The sequence below is a fragment of the Erpetoichthys calabaricus genome, chromosome 9, assembly GCF_900747795.2.
Source record: "Erpetoichthys calabaricus chromosome 9, fErpCal1.3, whole genome shotgun sequence".
NCBI classification, from domain to species: Eukaryota; Metazoa; Chordata; class Cladistia; order Polypteriformes; family Polypteridae; genus Erpetoichthys; species Erpetoichthys calabaricus.
Genome location: NC_041402.2, coordinates 110,952,678 through 110,973,540, shown reverse-complemented (window position 1 = coordinate 110,973,540; position 20,863 = coordinate 110,952,678). Strand labels below are relative to the sequence as shown.

Genomic DNA, 20,863 nt, shown 5'->3' with positions numbered 1-20,863 from the left:
TGTGCTCCTGACACACACTCCTTTGAAAAGGAAGATATGTTTGCATTCTTTAAATTGTGAGACGGAACTGTCATCTCTGTCTTGTCATGGAGCACAGTTTAAACTTTTGAAAAAGAGACAAATGTTTATTTGCAGTGTTTGAATAAAGTTCCTGTCTCTCTACAACCTCCTGTGTTTCTGTGCAAATCTGTGACCCAACCATGACAATATAAAAATAACCATATAAACATATGGTTTCTACTTTGCGGATTTTCACCTTTCGCGGGGGTTGCGTTCCAGAACCCCCCGCGATGGAGGAGGGATTACTGTATACTAAATAATTATAGGCCTATTTCAAATTTACCGTTTCTCTCTAAAATACTAGAAAAAGTAGTTGCCAGTCAGCTTCAGACACACCTTACGCATTACAATTTATTTGAGAAATTCCAGTCTGGTTTTCGCACTGGTCATAGTACAGAAACGGCACTAACACGGGTTGTAAATGACATTCTGATATCCTCTGATGAAGGAAACTCCACTGTAATTATGTTGTTGGACTTAAGTGCAGCATTTGACACCATCGACCATTCTATTTTACTGCACAGGCTAGAAAATGATGTTGGGCTTACAGGCACCGTTCTCGCTTGGTTTAGTTCTTACTTATCAAATCGATTCCAATATGTACAGAAATGTGCTGACAGTACTCCATCATTATATACAGAAGTTCAATATGGAGTCCCGCAGGGCTCAGTACTGGGACCTTTACTGTTTTCACTGTACATGCTTCCACTGGGATCTCTCATTAGGAAACATAATGTTAATTTTCACTCGTATGCAGATGACACCCAGTTATACCTTTCATTTAAATCAAATGAAGTTTCTCCAATGTTGTCTTTAATTAGTTGTATTAGTGAATTAAAGGAGTGGATGAATGAGAACTACTTGTCTTTAAATACAGATAAAACAGAGATGTTAATTGTTGGAGGGAATGATGCTGATCACAACAATATTTTGTCATCATTTAACTCAGTTGGAATCCCAGTCAATTTTACTGAATCAGCCCGCAATCTAGGAGTTATCTTTGACTCTAGCATGTCATTTAAAGCGCATATTACAAAGTTGTCCAAAACATGTTTCCTCCATCTTAAAAATGTTAGGAAATTAAGGCGCTTTTTAAATAAACAGGATTCTGAGAAACTAATTCATGCATTTATCTCTAGTAGGATTGACTACTGCAATGCGGTGTTCACTGGATGTTCAAACTGTTCTTTATACAGCCTCCAATTAATCCAAAATGCGGCTGCAAGAATTATTACAAGAACAAGAAAATACGAACACATAACTCCAGTTCTTAAATCCTTACACTGGCTCCCGGTTAAGTTTAGGGCAGATTTCAAAATCCTTCTTTTAACATATAAAGCATTAAATGGTCGAGGTCCGGCTTACTTGTCTGAACTTATCATGACTTAAAAACCTGAGCGCACATTAAGATCTCAAGATGCCGGTCTGCTTATGATTCCAAGGATTAATAAAATAACAGTGGGAGGTCGAGCTTTTAGTTACAGGGCCCCTAAACTGTGGAATGGTCTGCCTGCTACTATAAGAGATGCCCCTTCGGTCTCAGCTTTTAAATCCCGGCTGAAGACTCACTACTTCAGTTTAGCATATCCTGACTAGAGCTGCTGATTAACTGTACAGACTGCATCTCTGTTGTTAGTCATTAGCACTTAAACATAAGTAACATGATAGTTATAATTGTCTACTAACCCTCACTTATTCTGTTTTTCTTCTCAGTACTCAAATGTGGCACTTGGTGCCATGGCCCACCTGCCAAGTTGTTTTGCCTGCCTAAGGAAAAGTCATCCCAGATGGAGGATCGCAGGAATCATGGGAAAGAGGGGTCCTTTCATTGGATTGGCTGGCCCAGCACTGTTTCAACCGTGGAATGGCGAAATGGGGGAGGCAGCTTGAAGGATGAGGTCTCCAGGACTCTACACAAATCCAAATCTTATTATGGGATATATCATCTACTGTTAAATTCTGCTCTGTACTTCTAAAATTTATATTTTTTATTTCTTACTATATTGAGAAATTGTTCTGTTCTGTGTACTGCATTGTATTTACCCCCTTCTTTTGACACCCACTGCACGCCCAACCTACCTGGAAAGGGGTCTCTCTTTGAACTGCCTTTCCCAAGGTTTCTTCCATTTTTTCCCTACAAGGTTTTTTTGGGAGTTTTTCCTTGTCTTCTTAGAGAGTCAAGGCTGGGGGACTGTCAAGAGGCAGGGCCTGTTAAAGCCCATTGCGGCACTTCCTGTGTGATTTTGGGCTATACAAAAATAAACTGTATTGTATTGTATTGCATTGATCATGTACAATTAATGTAGGTAGTGTAGGTAATGTGTAATCTATACTGCTGTGCATTTATGCAATAATAATCCATCCTGGTTACTTTAACATTATATAGATAGATAGATAGATAGATAGATAGATAGATAGATAGATAGATAGATAGATAGATAGATAGATAGATAGATAGATATGGCATCTTGCCAATATTTTGAACATATTTTGTATGATTACTCAGTTTTTAGTTCATTCTTTATTTATTTATTGTATTGTTATATATCTGAACTATTTCACATTGGAATTTAAATGCAATGTGAAGTTGACACGAGTAATTTCGTTGCGTTACTCAATGACAATAAAGTACTTGAATACATCTATTTTTAAAACTGTCACTTATTTTTTACCCCTCCTTTAACCGTCACCTTATCGTGGTGGAGGGGTTTGCGTGTCCCAATGATCCTAGGAGCTCTGTTGTCCGGGGCTTTATGCCCCTGGTAGGGCCACCCAAGGCAAACTGGTCCTAGGTGAGGGATGAGACAAAGAGCGGTTAAACAAACCTCCTATGAAGAAAAACCATTTTGGACGGCGTTTTCCCTTGCCCGGACGCGGGTCACCGGGGCCCCACTCTGGAGCCAGGCCTGGAGGTGGGGCTCGATGGCGAGCGCCTGGTGGCCGGGCCTGCACCCATGGGGCTCGGCCGGGCACAGCCCGAAGAGGCAACGTGGGTCCCCCTTCCCATGGGCTCACCACCTATGGGAGGGGCCAAGGAGGTCGGGTGCAGTGTGAGTTGGGTGGTGGCCAAAGGCGGGGACCTTGGCGGTCCGATCCTCGGCTACAGAAACTGGCTCTTGGGACGTGGAATGTCACCTCTCTGAAGGGGAAGGAGCCTGAGCTAGTGCGTGAAGTTGAGAGGTTCCGGCTAGATATAGTCGGGCTCACCTCGACGCACAGCTTGGACTCTGGAACCAATCTCCTTGAGAGAGGCTGGACTCTCTACCACTCTGGAGTTGCCCCCGGTGAGAGGCGCCGAGCAGGTGTGGGTATACTTATTGCCCCCCAACTTGGAGCCTGTACATTGGGGTTTACCCCGGTGGACGAGAGGGTAGCCTCCCTTCGCCTTCGGGTGGGGGGACGGGTCCTAACTGTTGTTTGTGCGTATGCACCGAACAGCAGTTCGGAGTACCCACCCTTTTTGGAGTCCCTGGAGGGGGTGCTAGAGGGCATACCTTCTGGGGACTCCCTCGTTCTGCTGGGAGACTTCAATGCTCACGTGGGCAATGACAGTGAGACCTGGAAGGGCGTGATTGGGAGGAATGGCCCCCCTGATCTGAACCCGAGCGGTGTTTTGTTATTGGACTTCTGTGCTCGTCACGGATTGTCCATAACGAACACCATGTTCAAGCATAGGGGTGTTCATATGTGCACTTGGCACCAGGACACCCTAGGCCTCAGTTCGATGATCGACTTTGTGGTCGTGTCGTCGGACTTGCGGCCACATGTCTTGGACACTCGGGTGAAGAGAGGGGCGGAGCTGTCAACTGATCACCACCTGGTGGTGAGTTGGCTTCGATGGTGGGGGAGGATGCCGGTCAGGCGTGGTAGGCCCAAACGTGTTGTGAGGGTCTGCTGGGAACGTCTGGCAGAGCCCCCTGTCAGAAGTAGCTTCAACTCCCACCTCCGGCAGAACTTCGACCACATCCCGAGGGAGGTGGGGGACATTGAGTCCGAATGGGCCATGTTCCGTGCCTCTATTGTTGAGGCAGCTGACCGGAGCTGTGGCCGTAAGGTGGTCGGTGCCTGTCGTGGCGGCAATCCCCGAACCCGCTGGTGGACACCGGCGGTGAAGGATGCCGTCAAGCTGAAGAAGGAGTCCTACAGGACCCTTTTGTCCTGTGGGACCCCGGAGGCAGCTGATAGGTACCGGCAGGCCAAGCGGAATGCGGCTTTGGTGGTTGCTGAGGCAAAAACTCGGGCGTGGGAGGAGTTTGGGGAGGCCATGGAGAATGACTTTCGGACGGCTTCGAGGAGATTCTGGTCCACCATCCGGCGTCTCAGGAAGGGGAAGCAGTGCAGTGTCAACACTGTATATGGTGGGGATGGTGCGCTGCTGACTTCGACTCGGGACGTTGTGGGTCGGTGGGGGGAATACTTTGAAGACCTCCTCAATCCCATTAACATGCCTTCCAATGAGGAAGCAGAGCCTGGGGACTCAGAGGTGGGCTCCCCCATCTCTGGGACTGAGGTCACCGAGGTGGTCAAAAAACTCCTTGGTGGCAGGGCCCCGGGGGTGGATGAGATACGCCCGGAGTTCCTCAAGGCTCTGGATGTTGTAGGACTGTCTTGGCTGACACGCCTCTGCAACATCGCATGGACATCAGGGACAGTGCCTCTGGATTGGCAGACCGGGGTGGTGGTCCCCCTCTTTAAGAAGGGGGATCGGAGGGTGTGTTCCAACTACAGAGGGATCACACTCCTCAGCCTCCCTGGAAAAGTCTATTCAGGGGTCCTGGAGAGGAGGGTCCGTCGGATAGTCGAGCCTCGGATTCAGGAGGAACAGTGTGGTTTTCGTCCTGGTCGCGGAACAGTGGACCAGCTCTATACCCTTAGCAGGGTCCTGGAGGGTGCATGGGAGTTTGCCCAACCAGTCTACATGTGTTTTGTGGACTTAGAAAAGGCATTCGACCGTGTCCCTCGGGGAATCCTGTGGGGGGTACTCCGAGAGTATGGGGTACCGGCCCCCCTGATAAGGGCTGTTCAGTCCCTGTACGATCAGTGCCAGAGCTTGGTCCGCATTGCCGGCAGTAAGTCGAACCCGTTTCCAGTGAGAGTTGGACTCCGCCAGGGCTGCCCTTTGTCACCGATTCTGTTCATAACTTTTATGGACAGAATTTCTAGGCGCAGCCAGGGTGTTGAGGGGGTCCGGTTTGGTGGGCTCAGGATTGGGTCACTGCTTTTTGCAGATGATGTTGTCCTGTTTGCTTCATCAGGCTGTGATCTTCAGCTCTCTCTGGATCGGTTCGCAGCCGAGTGTGAAGCGGCTGGGATGAGAATCAGCACCTCCAAATCCGAGACCATGGTCCTCAACCGGAAAAGGGTGGAGTGCCCTCTCAGGGTTGGTAGCGAGATCCTGCCCCAAGTGGAGGAGTTCAAGTATCTCGGGGTCTTGTTCACGAGTGAGGGAAGAATGGAGCGTGAGATCGACAGGCGGATCGGTGCGGCATCCGCAGTAATGCGGGCGTTGCATCGGTCTGTCGTGGTGAAAAAGGAGCTGAGCCGCAAGGCGAAGCTCTCAATTTACCAGTCGATCTATGTTCCTACCCTCACCTATGGTCATGAGCTATGGGTAGTGACCGAAAGAACGAGATCGCGAATACAAGCGGCTGAAATGAGTTTCCTCCGCAGGGTGTCTGGGCTTTCCCTTAAAGATAGGGTGAGAAGCTCAGTCATCCGGGAGGGGCTCAGAGTAGAGCCGCTGCTCCTCCGCATCGAGAGGAGTCAGATGAGGTGGCTCGGGCATCTGATCAGGATGCCTCCTGGATGCCTCCCTGGTGAGGTGTTCCAGGCACGTCCAACCGGGAGGAGGCCCCGGGGAAGACCCAGGACACGCTGGAGGGACTATGTCTCTCGACTGGCCTGGGAACGCCTTGGGATTCTCCCGGAAGAGCTAGAAGAAGTGGCCGGGGAGAGGGAAGTCTGGGCATCTCTGCTCAAGCTGCTGCCCCCGCGACCCGACCTCGGATAAGCGGGAGACAATGGATGGATGGATGGACTATTTTTTATATGTAGACTATAATAACATATGCAATGGTTAAATACTTCTTTGTACAATGGGAACTGAAAAAAGAAGTGATAGGTAAACTAAACGAAGCGATCTCAGTGATAAACAATTAACGTTTATAACGAGGAGTACGACAAGCTTATTTCAGCCCTGAAAACAGAACGTACAATGAATATTTAATAATATTATCATTATGGTCAACTACTACGGCATTTAAACGAAAATACTGTACTGCCCGTTGTGTATCGACATGCGCAGTTAAGAGCGATCCGTGCCGTAAAGCGAAATGTTTAGTATATATTTTTTTTTTATTATTAAGCGCATGCGGAGTGTGTTATTGCATACGTATTGAATGAAAACGTTGTCGCTACCCGATCTGCGTGCCTACCAGATTTGCGCGCGCAGGCGTATTGAAAGCCTAGCATGCCGTAAAGTGTTCACGCATGCGTTAAACAGATTGGGCAGCACCGTAAAGTGAGCGATGACGTTTTCGTTCAATACGTATGCAATAACACTCCGCATGCGCTTAATAATAATAAAAATATATACTAAACATTTCGCTTTACGGCACGGATCGCTCTCAACTGCGCATGTCGATACACAATGGGCAGTACAGTATTTTCGTTTAAATGCCGTAGTAGTTGACCATAACGATAATATTATTAAAAATTCATTGTACGTTCTGTTTTCAGGGCTAAATTAAGCTTGTCGTACTCCTCGTTATAAACGTTAATTCTTTATCACTGAGATCGCTTCGTTTAGTTTACATAGCACTTCATTTCTCAGTTCCCATTGTACAAAGAAGTATTTAACCATTGCATATGTTATTATAGTCTACATATAAAAAATAAATGACAGTTTTAAAAATAGATGTATTCAAGTACTTTATTGTCATTGAGTAACGCAACGAAATTACTCGTGTCAACTTCACGTTGCATTTAAATTCCAATGTGAAATAATTCAGATATATAATAATACAATAAATAAATAAAGTATTAACTAAAAACTGAGTAATCATACAAAATATGTTCAAAATATTGGCAAGATGCCATATAAAAATGTTAAAAGTAACCAGGATGGATTATTATTTCATAAATGTACAGCAGTATAGATTACCTACACTACATTAATTGTACATGATCAATGAAAACGATTTCAGATTGAGGAGATATACGAGTTCAATAAGTTTATAGCAGTTGGAAAAAAGTTTTTCTGTGTGTGTATTTGTAGCATACAGATTGATAATAATAATTCTTTGCATTTATATATCTGAAATGCCTGCCAGATGGGAGAAGCTCAGACAAGTTCGGTCCAAGATGAGTGTTCTCCTTGATGATGTTTTTAGCCCTTCTTACACAAGGAATCTTGTATCGATGATCAAGTGATGGCAGTTCAGTTCCATTGAACGTCTTGTGATGTTTTTATGATCCACTACTGGGCTTTTTTGGCAGGTTTGGTGCAGCTGTTGTACCAGGCTTTCATGCAGTTAGTCAAAATAAGTGTGTATATATGTAAAAATGAACTGTTGATGCACTTTTCATCCCTGGAAAAACTCTTTAAAAATAACTTTATATATTATTATTAATGAAATACACATGTCATAGGGCATCACGGTTTACAAAACTCTGTTGCGGTGATACTAGTGGATTGCATAAACAGTCTTTTTAAAGAAAAAGAAATCTTCATTTCATGTCTAACCCACATAAAGCACAACCCCAGCACCATCTTCTGTGATACTATTGCTCGTCTTGTACTCAAATTTAAATGGCTTTTATTCACCCCTATAGTGTCTTAACTGTGAATTAATAACTGAATAATGAAAAAGGAAAAACACTTTTCATGCAAATTTTATTGAATAAATGTTATGAGAACAACAAAAGTGAACAATGTGAGAACAATGCACCTAAAAAAAACATATCAAATGTACAAAAAAAAAAATTGTAAAAAATCACCACATAGCTTTAACATATTTTACCCAGAGCACAGAAAATTTAAAGTTACATTTTTTGCTATTTTGATCATTAAAATTATTCCACAAATAACTTCTCTAACATATTTTAATACTAATAAAGCCCAAACTGCTAAACTGCTTAACAAATATATATAACTTTATGAAAACGAAAAAATATATATACAATTAAAAAGTACACAAGAGGAAAATTGAAAGGTCCTTCTCCTTAAATATATCTGCTGGTCAGATGGCCCTGTTGAAGAACACATAAAGGTCCAGTTGGTCAGGATGATTGACAAAACAACGTCTCAGGGTCACAAGGTCACAGCCTCCCCAGGCCCCTGTGGACATTCTCAGTAAGCATACTGTTGTGGTGTTAATCCAATTGCAGCTCCACTTCAAGAGGGTCTTCAGAAATCTTCTCTCTTCAGCACCACAGTCAGTTGCACAAGACTTGACCAAGGTGCATGGCAAAGGGCATCACTGGACAAAAAAAAGAAAACGGCAAAAAAAACAATGGTTATTATCTAGTGTAAATCTTTCAAAGTGTATGCAGTTCCATTCATAAACCAGAAGTAAATCATAAACTGATAGAAGTGGGAATTAAGCAGAGGTGAAGTTTAAAAATGGAGTTTTAAAAGTATTTTGAAAGGTTTTTCATTTATAGCCGGCATTCTATATTTTTGGTATACATGTGCAAGCTGATTCACCAGTTCTTTCATAAGCAAATTAGTGGTTGTGGATTAAAGATTACACTGAAGAGTGTTGGGGGAGAGACAGTACCAAATACAGGAAGGGACTAAATTGTTCAGAGCTTTTTATGTAATGAATAGTGTAGTACTTTAAAAATCAATTGTGAAGGAGACAGCCATCCAGTTTATTAAAGCTAAGGTCAAGCAAATGAGCTTGGAATATGGAGAAAAACAAAATGTAAACAAAACAAGATCCATTACCCCAGAATACTTGGCAATGACGCCGTAGATTCAGACCCAAGACTCAAATGAAGGATTCTGGAAGCACTGGGCAGTAGCACCATCTTCTATTCCAACAGATATCACAGCATTCCCTCCTTCTTTAATTGCTGCCCTATCTTTCGGTTAAATTCTTCCACTTCACTAAGGCAAGTAAAATATAAAAATAATAAACAAGAAATATTTAAACGCTTACTTCAAACATTCATAGACTTGACTTTTACCTGAAACTGTATTCTGGGCCACCAACAAATAAGTCTTCTGCCTCCTGTCCTGATACACCCTGTAGAGCAGCCAGGGCATGGATGATGGACTATCCAAAATTAAGAAAGAACAGAATACAAAAGTTGCTTGCATGTAACTGAAATATGACCACATCACATTATAAGTGAAGGCATACACTAATTACCCAGTAACAAAGCATAATACCCTGAAGAATGTGTGCTTTATTTTGCAAATGAAACAGCCTGGTTTTGTTTCTATTGAAACTCATACAATGAGAAAAACACAACAGTTATTGGGATTGCGAGGATTCACACACAGACTAAAATATTGTGGTCTAATGTTGGGGAGTTGCATAAGAAAAAACACATTTTAACATTCGTTAGTGGATACCAATTTACTTCTCTCTTTAAAAGAATTGTAAAATTTAGACACCTGATCTGAGATACATCTAGCCAGTTCAGTTTTTCATATTCCCAAAAAGAGAAAAACTACTAATCCATTAATCAAGTATAAATCAGTAAATAACAGGAAAGTCCACCTGAGCAGTTTTTTTAATAACACAATTTATTAAAAGTTTTGCATATTTCAAAATATTCATGCACGTTCATTGAAATCAACAGCCTATTTAAAACGGTAAATTTTGTAATATTCCAATTATTAAACAAAACGTCAGATAATCCTAAATATATCTAGATTATATTACAGTATATACTGTATTCTCAAAAATTGAAAAGCATTCAATAAACATTACATACAGTACCTTTAATCATAAAATTCACGAACACGTCGTATTTCACTTAGCTCTCTGACCGTTAAATTGTTGCTAAATTCTAACCCGAAAAGATATTCTTTCAAGTCGTTGTAAAATTGAAAAGTCTTCATTTTTTCAAGAAGTGAAAAATATTCTTCTGCCAGGAAAAAAATTCAATATGCTCCTATTCTTTACAGCGTTGTTCTTTCTCCTTCTCACTCGAATGGCAGAAGTTCTATTTGTTAATGCAGACCGAGAAATTAAAATCCCGTGGTAACTTTATTTCTCGTGTGTCGTAAAACATTCGACATGCGCAGAACAAATCGGGCAGTGTCGTGAAATGAATTTTAATTGAGCAGAGAGCGCTGTCGCTACCCGATCTGCGTGCCTACCAGATTTGCGCGCGCATACGCAGAGCGTAACTATTACGACCCTGCACGATCTGCGGTTTTTTTACTTTGCGACACGAGTCCCCATCCGATTTGTCTCGCGCACGCGCTCTCTGCTTAATTAAAATTCATTTCACGACGCTGCCCGATTTGTTCTGCGCATGTCGAATGTTTTACGACACACGAGAAAAAAAGTTACCACGGGATTTTAATTTATCGGTCTGCATTAACAAATAGAACTTCCGCCACTCGAGTGAGAAGGAGAAAGAAGAACGCTGTAAAGAATTGGAGCATACTGAATTTTTCTCCTGGCAGAAGAATATTTTTCACTTCTTGAAAAAAATGAAGACTTTTCAATTTTACAACGACTTGAAAGAATGTCTTTTACGGGAAGAATTTAGCAACAATTTAACGGTCAGAGAGCGAAGTGAAATACGACGTGTGTCCGTGAATTTTATAATTAAAGGTACTGTATGTAATGTTTATTGAATGCTTTTCAATTTTTGAGAATACAGTATATACTGTAATATAATCTAGATATATTTAGGATTATCTGACGTTTTGTTTAATAACTGGAATATTACAAAATTTACTGTTTTAAATAGGCTGGTGATTTCAGTGAACGCGCATGAATATTTTGAAATATGCAAAACTATTAATAAATTGTGTTATTAAAAAAACTACTCAGGTGGACTTTCCTGTTATTTACTGATTTATACTTGATTAATGGATTAGTAGATTTTCTCTTTTTGGGAATATGAAAATCTGAACTGCCTAGATGTATCTCAGATCAGGTGTCTAAATTTTACAATTCTTTTAAAGAGAGAAGTAAATTGGTATCCACTAACGAATGTTAAAATGTGTTTTTTCTTATGCAACTCCCCAACATTAGACCACAATATTTTAGTCTGTGTGTGAATCCTCGCAATCCCAGTAACTGTTGTGTTTTTCTCATTGTATGAGTTTCAATAGAAACAAAACCAGGCTGATTCATTTGCAAAATAAAGCACACATTCTTAGGGGTATTATGCTTTGTTACTGGGTAATTGGTGTATGCCTTCACTTATAATGTGATGTGGTCATATTTCAGTTACATGCAAGCAACTTTTGTATTCTGTTCTTTCTTAATCTTGGATAGTCCATCATCCATGCCCTGGCTGCTCTACAGGGTGTATCAGGACAGGAGGCAGAAGACTTATTTCTTGGTGGCCCAGAATACAGTATCAGGTAAAAGTCAAGTCTAGGAATGTTTGAAGTAAGTGTTTAAATATTTCTTGTTTATTATTTTTATATTTTACTTGCCTTAGTGAAGTGGAAGAATTTAACTGAAAGATAGGGCAGCAATTAAAGAAGGAAGGAATGCTGTGATATCTCTTGGAATAGAAGATGATGCTACTGCCCAGTGCTTCCAGAATCCTTCATTTGAGTCTTGGGTCTGAATCTACGGCGTCATTGCCAAGTATTCTGGGGTAATGGATCTTGTTTTGTTTACATTTTGTTTTTCTCCATATTCCAAGCTCATTTACTTGACCTTAGCTTTAATAAACTGGATGGCTGTCTCCTTCACGATTTGATTTTAAAGTACTATACTATTCATTACATAAAAAGCTCTGAACAGTTTAGTCCCTTCCTGTATTTGGTACTGTCTCTCCCCCAACACTCCTCAGTGTAATCTTTAATCCACAACCACTAATTTGCTTATGAAAGAACTGGTGAAGCAGCTTGCACATGTATACCAAAAATATAGAATGCCGCCTATAAATGAAAAACCTTTCAAATACTTTTAAAACTCCATTTTTAAACTTCACCTCTGCTTAATTCCCATTTCTATCAGTTTATGATTTACTTCTGGTTTATTAATGGAACTGCATACACTTTGAAAGATTTACACCAGATAATAACAATTGTTTTTTTTTTTGCTGTTTTTCTTTTTTTTGTCCAGTGATGCCCTTTGCCATGCACCCTGGTCAAGTCTCGTGCAACTGACTGTGGTGCTGAAGAGAGAAGATTTCTGAAGACCCTCTTGAAATGGAGCTGCAATTGGATTAACACTACAACAGTATGCTTGCTGAGAATGTCCACAGGGGCCTGGGGAGGCTGTGACCTTGTGACCTGAGACGTTGTTTTGTCAATCATCCTGACCAACTGGACCTTTATGTGTTCTTCAACAGGGCCATCTGACCATCAGATATATTTAAGGAGAAGGACCTTTCAATTTTCCTCTTGTGTACTTTTAAATTGTATATATATTTTTTCATTTTGATAAAGTTATATATATTTGTTAAGCAGTTTAGCAGTTTGGGCTTTATTAGTATTAAAATATGTTAGAAGTTATCTGTGGAATAATTTTAATAATCAAAATAGCAAAACAATGTAACTTTAAATTTTCTGTGCTCTGGGTAAAATATGTTAAAGCTATGTGGTGATTTTTTTTACTTCTTTGGGTTTTTTTGTACATTTGACAAATGGTTTTTTTAGGTGCATTGTTCTCACATTGTTCACTTTTGTTGTTCTCATAACATTTATTCAATAAAATTTGCACGAAAAGTGTTTCCTTTTTCATTATTCAGTTATTAACTCACATTTAAGACACTATATGTGTGAATAAAAGCCATGTAAATTTGAGTACAAGACGAGCAATAGTATCACAGAAGATGGTGCTGGGGTTGTGCTTTATGTGGGTTAGACATGAACTGAAGATTTCTATTTCTTTAAAAAGACTGTTTATGCAATCCACTAGTATCACCGCAACAAAATTTTGTAAACCATGATGCCCTATGACATGTGTATTTCATTAATAATATGTAAAGTTATTTTTAAAGAGTTTTTCCAGGGATGAAAAGTGCATCAACAGTTCATTTTTACATATATACACACTTATTTTGACTAACTGCATGAAAGCCTGGTACAACAGCTGCACCAAACCTGCCAAAAAAGCCCTGTAGTGGATCATAAAAACATCACAAGACGTTCAATGGGTGTGAACTGCCATCACTTGATCATCGATACAAGATTCCTTGTGTAAGAAGGGCTAAAAACATCATCAAGGAGAACACTCATCTTGGACCAAACTTGTCTGAGCTTCTCCCATCTGGCAGGCATTTCAGATATATAAATGCAAAGAATTATTATTATTATCAATCTGTATGCTACAAATGGACAAAAAAAAAAAAACTTTTTTCCAACTGCTATAAACTTATTGAACTCGTATATCTCCTCAATCTGAAATCGTTTTCATTGATCATGTACAATTAATGTAGGTAGTGTAGGTAATCTATACTGCTGTGCATTTATGCAATAATAATCCATCCTGGTTACTTTAACATTATATATGGCATCTTGCCAAGATTTTGAACATATTTTGTATGATTACTCAGTTTTTAGTTCATTATTTATTTATTGTATTATTATATATCTGAACTATTTCACATTGGAATTTAAATGCAACGTGAAGTTGACACGAGTAATTTCGTTGCGTTATTCAATGTCAATAAAGTACTTGAATACATCTATTTTTAAAACTGTCATTTATTTTTTATATGTAGACTATAATAACATATACAATGGTTAAATACTTCTTTGTACAATGGGAACTGAAAAAAGAAGTGCTATGTAAACTAAACGAAGCGATCTCAGTGATAAACAATTAACGTGTATAACGAGGAGTATGACAAGCTTAATTCAGCCGTGAAAACAGAACGTACAATGAATATTTAATAATATTATCATTATGGTCAACTACTACGGCATTTCAACGAAAATACTGTACAGTACTGCCCGTTGTGTATCGACATGCGCAGTTGAGAGCGATCCGTGCCGTAAAGCGAAATGTTTAGTATATATTTTTTTTTATTATTAAGCGCATGCGGAGTGTGTTATTGCATACGTATTGAACGAAAACGTCATCGCTCACTTTACGGTGCTGCCCAATCTGTTGAACGCATGCGTGAACACTTTACGGCATGCTAGGCTTTCAATACGCCTGCGCGCGCAAATAGGAATAAAGTAGCACCGAACATCGGGACTCTTTAGGACGCAATTCTATGTCTATGGTCAGACGAGCTCTTAATGTAAACCGGAAAAACATTACTTAAAAGGGGAAGTGAAGGTTTGGGGCGAAGGGGGTGTAGATTGTTACATGAAAATCCGAACATGGCTGATGAAGAATTAGAAGTTATCCGCAGACAGCGATTTGCAGAGCTTCAAGCCAAGCATGGGGTAAGTTTAACAAATGAAGTAACGTACTTCTCTTACGTAAACGGCAAAGAATCTACGCCGTACCAAAATGTGACCAATGTTGTATTCCGTATTGTTCATCTGATCTTTTTGTGGTTGGTGACGGTTTTTATATATAAGTGACGTGTTTGTTCCGAGGGTCCGTCATTTCTAGTGTTCAAAAGTTGTAACACCCAAAAATATTGCTTTATTTGTAAATAAGCAGGTTCTAATTAAGCAATTGGTTTTCCAGGACTGTAATTGATTACCCCGGCCTAGGAGCTTTTGAAATGCATTGTTGGCAATATAAGTTTGCATTATTTGTTTGCAAGTAGCAAACGGGAGACACGGATTTTCACTCTGTAATCCCAACTGCTGAAAGGAGTGTCCCCTCCATTTTGAAAACAAAGCAAGGCACTATAGATTTGAAGTTCTGCAGAAGGCTGTGTAAGTGGTTTTTTTTTTATTAATATATTTGATCAGAACTGTGCAGACAACATACTGGTGAGGTTAATTTTATAAGATAGTCCCAGCTGTGAAAATGACCTGCCTCCATGTTTTCAAGCTGTGAAAATAGGTTAAGGTACATTTTAAAAATTATTTTGTAGTTTACAGTAATACAATTTCAGCCGCATCATACGTATAGATTTAATTGAGCATATGGCATTCCATTTTCAGTCACGAGGTTTTTTTAGAAGTCGTCTATTTAACAATATTTTAGTAAACAGTATTGAAAAATAACCTTGTGAGCATATGACATCAGCTTTAGTAATTCTCCTCATAATTGTGCACACTTCTTTCATATACCTCACTCCAAAACGCAAGCTCTATAACGTCATCAGCTATACCCTGGTTATTTTAAGTGAGTTCAGCAATTTTGGTAAATCCATTCGTGGCGAAAATATTGAATTCAAACGAGTATAGATATCTTGCCTAATTAAAAATCCTATTTAAGTCGCTGCTCCGCCTTGAGTAGGTGTGTAATGTATTTAAATTGCTGAATGGTAGGTCTTCAAGACGATACACCCGTTTTGGAGTTTTGTCTCCACTTTCTGTTTGAGGTGTTATACACAATAGTATTCAATAAACAGGCTAAAATGTATAACTAATATTTTCTTGAACCTGATTGTGGCAAAGCTGGTCAGTTTTGCTTAAAGTTTTCCTTAAACTAACAGTTAATGTGCAGTGGTGGCACAGAAATGCATGCAATAGTAAACTAAATGGCAGTTGTACACAGGGAGGCAGCATTAAGTGGTGGCAAACACAAAATGTAAGTAGTAGCAGCAATTTTGAACTCGGCACTACAACAGTTGGTATATGTTGCTTTTGATTAACTACCCCAATTATGTAGCTCTCTGTAAAAAATAAGTGATCAAATTCTCTGATCTACTCATCCCATTGGTTAAAAAAAAAAAAAAAAAAAAGTCAATGGTAGCTATCATATTCCTTTTCTTTTCCAAGGTGTCCCCAACCAGTCAAAAGACTAACCACTAAATTGAGAGAGAGAATTATTGGTTGGCTTCACCGGCTCAGGTAGTTGTATGTATTGGGTTGCTGAACATACAACACAATCACTGATGTACACATTTGTTGTAGTGGCTCAAATGCTAACGTAAGTGTTCTTTGTGTGGAGTTTATATGGGACCCCATGTATTTGTGTCAGTTTACTCTGGGGATCTTTTCACATGATTAGTGTAATCAGTGTTGTCAGTAAAAATCAGTGATTTGAACAACTAATTGTATCAGTTTGGTTGTATGCTGCTGCATTTATGTAATTGATGCAACAAAATAAATCTTATTCTCTTAATCAGCTAATGGTGCACAATTTGGAAGGAATGGCAGGCAAGAACATGCTTCGATGGTCTGTACCACCCTTGAGCATATTTTTGGGGGGGGGGGGGGCACAATTGCATATTAAGATATTTTTTTGCAACACTGCCAACATCTGACTCTTCAGAAATAAAAATATGCTGTCATTAATAAGATTTTTTTTTTGCCAATTTTCTCTTGTAGTTAAATTGTAAATAATTCACATTCAATAAATGATTAGGTGGACTCGATTTTTTTTTTTTTTTTTTTTTTTTTACTTTAACACTAGAATTACCAAAGCCTATGAAAAAACTCATAAATCCGGCCCACCTTCAATCCCTTCACACCACTCCATCAGCGTCGTTTATATTGTAAATGTGTCAATAAGCCTAAGCAGCCTGCTATACCATCTCTCCCAACAACGTAGAAAGGGCTCAGCTCAAGCCTTGATTATCTTAAAGTGAAGTGCTGGGGCCTCATGTATAACGCCGCGCATAAAATTTACACTATAACATGGTGGACAGACAAAAGCGGAAATGTTCATACGCACAATAAAACCCAGATGCATAAATCTGTGCGAACGCCAGGTTCCATGTTCTTCCTCTACGTAAATTCCGGTCAGTTTGAAAAGTAACACATGTGCACGCGCATGCTGTCCAGCCCCAACTCCTCCCAGAACTATGCCTCTTTGAATATGCAAATCAATATAAATAGCCCTTAAGCCCAGCCTTCTGTGAAAAGACAATGGCAAAAGCACAGGGGAAAATAGTATTTCAGCGAATACCAAGTGGAGGCAAGGAAAAACTTACTATTTGTTGGGTTAAACAGTGATATAATCAACAAAAGAAAGTTGATCGAGTGACAGAGTGTCAGAGAAACTCGAAAGCTCAAGTTCACAAAGAGGTACAGTGCCTGAAATAAAAAAGAAGCGATCAGATATCAAAGTCGCTGTGAAAAGGTGAGTCATAGCCCACTGTCTGAGTGTCATATGAAAGCTTATTAGGATACAGAGAAAAGAAAAAAAACTCGAAATGGCAACTTTAATCTCGAAATTTCCACTTCAATCACGTAGTTTATTTTGTCATTAAAAGTAGAACATCATAAACATCATCTTAAAATCATTTAGTTTACTAGTTTCTCAAATACCATCGTAACTAAAGTAGCACATTAAATGCTTTGTTGTGTATGTGCTCTATGTGTGTGAATCACTACGTGCTTCTTAAACGGACTTTCTCTTCCTCTGACAGGACACAGAATCCATTACATTTGTGATATTACAGCTCTCTGAATAATTAAAATACTGAGATATATACTTTATCATTTTCATGACGATAGGAATTAAAGCATGTTATTAAACATGGGAACATTGTGGCGCAGTGATAGTGACGAACGGGCGCCTCCTCCACAGATTTTTCCTGCCTCCCGCAAGATGCAGTAATTTATTGCAGCAGTACTGTCTCTTTCAAACGTACTAACCCCCAATTTCTGTCCTTCCTTTTCTTTCTCCAAGTAACCAATTGCCACACAATCAGCTCTGTAACAGATGTTAAGCCATCTGTAAGCTCAGAACTGTGATTCTTCAAAACTTTTAAGGAACATTGAAATATCTTTGTAGAACATGCTTAATTATTCTCTCTCTCTCTCTCTCTGTCTCTGTCTCTCTGTCTCTCTCTCTCTCTGTCTCTGTCTCTCTCTCTGTCTCTCTCTCTCTCTCTCTCTCGCTCCCCCCCCGGCCCCAGCACGAATACAGCGCAAGGCAGGAACATTCCCTGAACTACCTAGCACTGCGACACTTTGTCCTCACATGTTTAAGTATTAACAATATATATTATTTAAATGACGTTAACATTTTATCTGTATAATGTAATAAACATATTTTGCTGCATTTCATCTTAAAAATATCGTCATCATATGTAAATATGCACTTTATAAAGTAGCGCAGGTTGTGCAATGTTATAACTATCGCAAGTTTACAGTGAGGACAATTTTACTTGTAAGTACAAACAGTTCTATAAGGAGCACTTGATGGACTGATTGAGTGCGTTTATAGTTCTTGGGATGAAACTGTTTCTGAACTGCGATGTCTGTACAGGAAAGGCTCTGAAGCATTTGTCGGATGAGAGCAGTTCAGATAGCGAATGGCTGAGGTAGCGTGTGCTTGATTCTGTATACCAGTAATTCTCTTTCCGATCAGCTGCTCCGAGTATTGCAGCGAGAGTAATATGGAAAAAAGATGATCCGCTGTGGCAACCCCTAATGGGAGCAGCTGAAAGTAATATGGAAAAAGAGGAGTTGCCACAGCGGATCATCTTTTTCCATATTACTTTCAGCTGCTCCCATTAGGGGTTGCCCCAGCGGATCATAACGGGAGCAGCTGAAAGTAGAAGAAGAAAGTGCAGTGAGAGTAACAACGCTAAAGCAGCTATGGTATTTAGAATTTTTTTTTTTTTTGTTCTTTATTTCGCCTTATACAATTTCTTGTATGAGGAATTTGTTAGTTTTCGCCTACCCCTTGGGGTCAGAGCACAGGGTCAGCCATTGTACAGAACCTGCAATTGCTCCATGGGTGAAGGGTCTTGCTCAAGGGCCCAGCAGAGTAGGATCTCTTTTGGCAGTGACAAAGATTTGAATCGACAACCTTCTGGATACCAGCACAAATCCTTAGCCTCAGAGCCACCACTCCGCCCTAAACATGTCTTTACCAGAAGTGGGGTTCTAACCCACGCGGACATTTGTGCATTGGATCTTAAGTCCAGTACGTACATCGGTTTCGGTTAGCGCAGGGAAGCCGCCTACCAAATTTCGTGAAAATGGGGCCATAAATAAGAAAGTTTAACATGGCAGACGTTGTCGACCGCTATGACCAATTAACTTTTGTAGGTTAGCTGTAAGGAATGAACCTGCCAAATTTCAGCCTTCTACCTACACGGGAAGTTGGAAAATTAGTGATGAGTGAGTCAGTGAGGGCTTTGCCTTTTATTAGTATAGATTTACTGTAATTCGGTAATTATTTGTAACTTGCTTCTTTTCAATTTCGCTCTAATTTCATGAAATTGAAATAAAATTGGAGCAAGATGCTATCTCCTGACTCTATGAATATTTTGTAGTAGAGTTTGGCTGCTGTTTATTTTCTGGTTCAAACACCAAAGACGAGAATAGTACAGTGAAAAGGCTCTCAACAGTTGGGATTCTTTTTCGGTATCCAATAGGTCTGTGTCATGAGCAACATCGACAAACTGTCCCTTGCCGGCTCCACAGGCGTATGTACGTTCGCATCGTCTGTCAGCACAGCAGCAAGGGCATGCACATCCTTTGCTGAACGCGAAGTGCGGTTAAAGATTGAACAAGCTAGAATGGCCATGGAGAAAGCCAAGTTGGATGCCGAATTGGGAACGCTGATATTGCGAAGAGAGGCGGCCACTGCTGAAGCGCATGCCTTCAGGTAAGTTTGCATCAAGGCAGGCGGAGCTACACGCTGATTCACTCAGGGGAGCAGGTTTGCGCTCTTGAGATGATCTTATCACTTGGAGAGCACCATTGCCCTTAAAAAGCCTGTGCCTAGAAAAGAAAAGCAGTCAGGGTTAATAGAAGATTGTGATGTCTTTTTTTGACTCTTATCTCACATTTGACGATTATAATCCAAATATAAATAGACAGCAACAAATAGATCACTGCATGAATGCTCAGCCATGCCCTGATTTTTTTTTTTTTTTCAATCCGCCATCTCGGCACTATCCACAGCCTAACAGTCAGACCACAATGAATGAAACTCGGGTACTTCCAATGAAACTTGAAATATGACTTGGGCGCCGCCGCAAGTGGCAGTCTTTCCAGCAGCTCCGTGTATGACTTTATCTTTCTACCTTTTTCTCAATTTTTCTCTATTTCACTGATCACTCCTACCACTTTCTTTTATGTGGACTCGTTCCCTGGACACTCTTTTTACTACTTTTTACTACTTGGACTTGGATTTTTACACACTGAGACTTGTCTATTCAGGTAGTCAACTTCAAGCGCTGAGAACAAAGGCCTGTGCCAGTGGGGTTCCCTATTTACCTGACGAGGTAAGAAGGTCGTATCCTGGCAGCAGAACCAGTGCTAAGCCGTTAGCGAGAAAGTGCCGATACAAGCCTTTGGTGCCTTCTGTGATCCTGGGAAATGTGAACTCACTACCAAATAACATTGACGAACTGGCTGTGCTGGTGAAAAATGTCAGGACCTACAGAGAATGCAATTTGTTGTGTTTTTGTGAAACGTGGCTAACAACTAACATCCCAGATGCTGACGTGGAGCTACCCAGGTTTAGCACAGTTAGAGCAGACAGAGGCGCAAATACCTGCGGAAAGGAGGATGAGGACTCGCTCTCTAGGTGAATACAAGGTGGTGCAACTCTGAACATGTAAACGTCAAAATTTCCACTTGCTGCAGGGACATCAAAGTGTTGGC

The 20,863-nt window shown here is 40.4% G+C and overlaps 1 protein-coding gene and 2 long non-coding RNA genes across 3 annotated transcripts in view; 2 read left to right on the top strand and 1 right to left on the bottom strand.

Moving 5' to 3' along the window:
* Positions 1 to 7,936: 7,936 nt before the first annotated feature.
* Positions 7,937 to 10,395, bottom strand: LOC127529092 (uncharacterized). The gene is made up of 4 exons (XR_007935750.1): positions 10,014 to 10,395; positions 9,253 to 9,341; positions 9,011 to 9,172; positions 7,937 to 8,540 (listed from the first exon to the last, which is right to left on the bottom strand). It is a non-coding gene; the product is annotated as an uncharacterized LOC127529092 (long non-coding RNA).
* A 118-nt stretch (positions 10,396 to 10,513) lies between these two features.
* Positions 10,514 to 12,866, top strand: LOC114644606 (uncharacterized). The gene is made up of 4 exons (XR_003715007.2): positions 10,514 to 10,859; positions 11,532 to 11,620; positions 11,701 to 11,862; positions 12,336 to 12,866. It is a non-coding gene; the product is annotated as an uncharacterized LOC114644606 (long non-coding RNA).
* A 1,528-nt stretch (positions 12,867 to 14,394) lies between these two features.
* pdcd5 (programmed cell death 5) overlaps positions 14,395 to 20,863 on the top strand; it is a 149,890-nt gene continuing 143,421 nt past the window's right edge. The window contains exon 1 of the mRNA XM_028792658.2: positions 14,395 to 14,611. Within this exon, the coding sequence (XP_028648491.1) occupies positions 14,546 to 14,611 (66 nt within the window). The 5' untranslated portion in view covers positions 14,395 to 14,545. The remainder of the gene's footprint in view (positions 14,612 to 20,863) is intronic.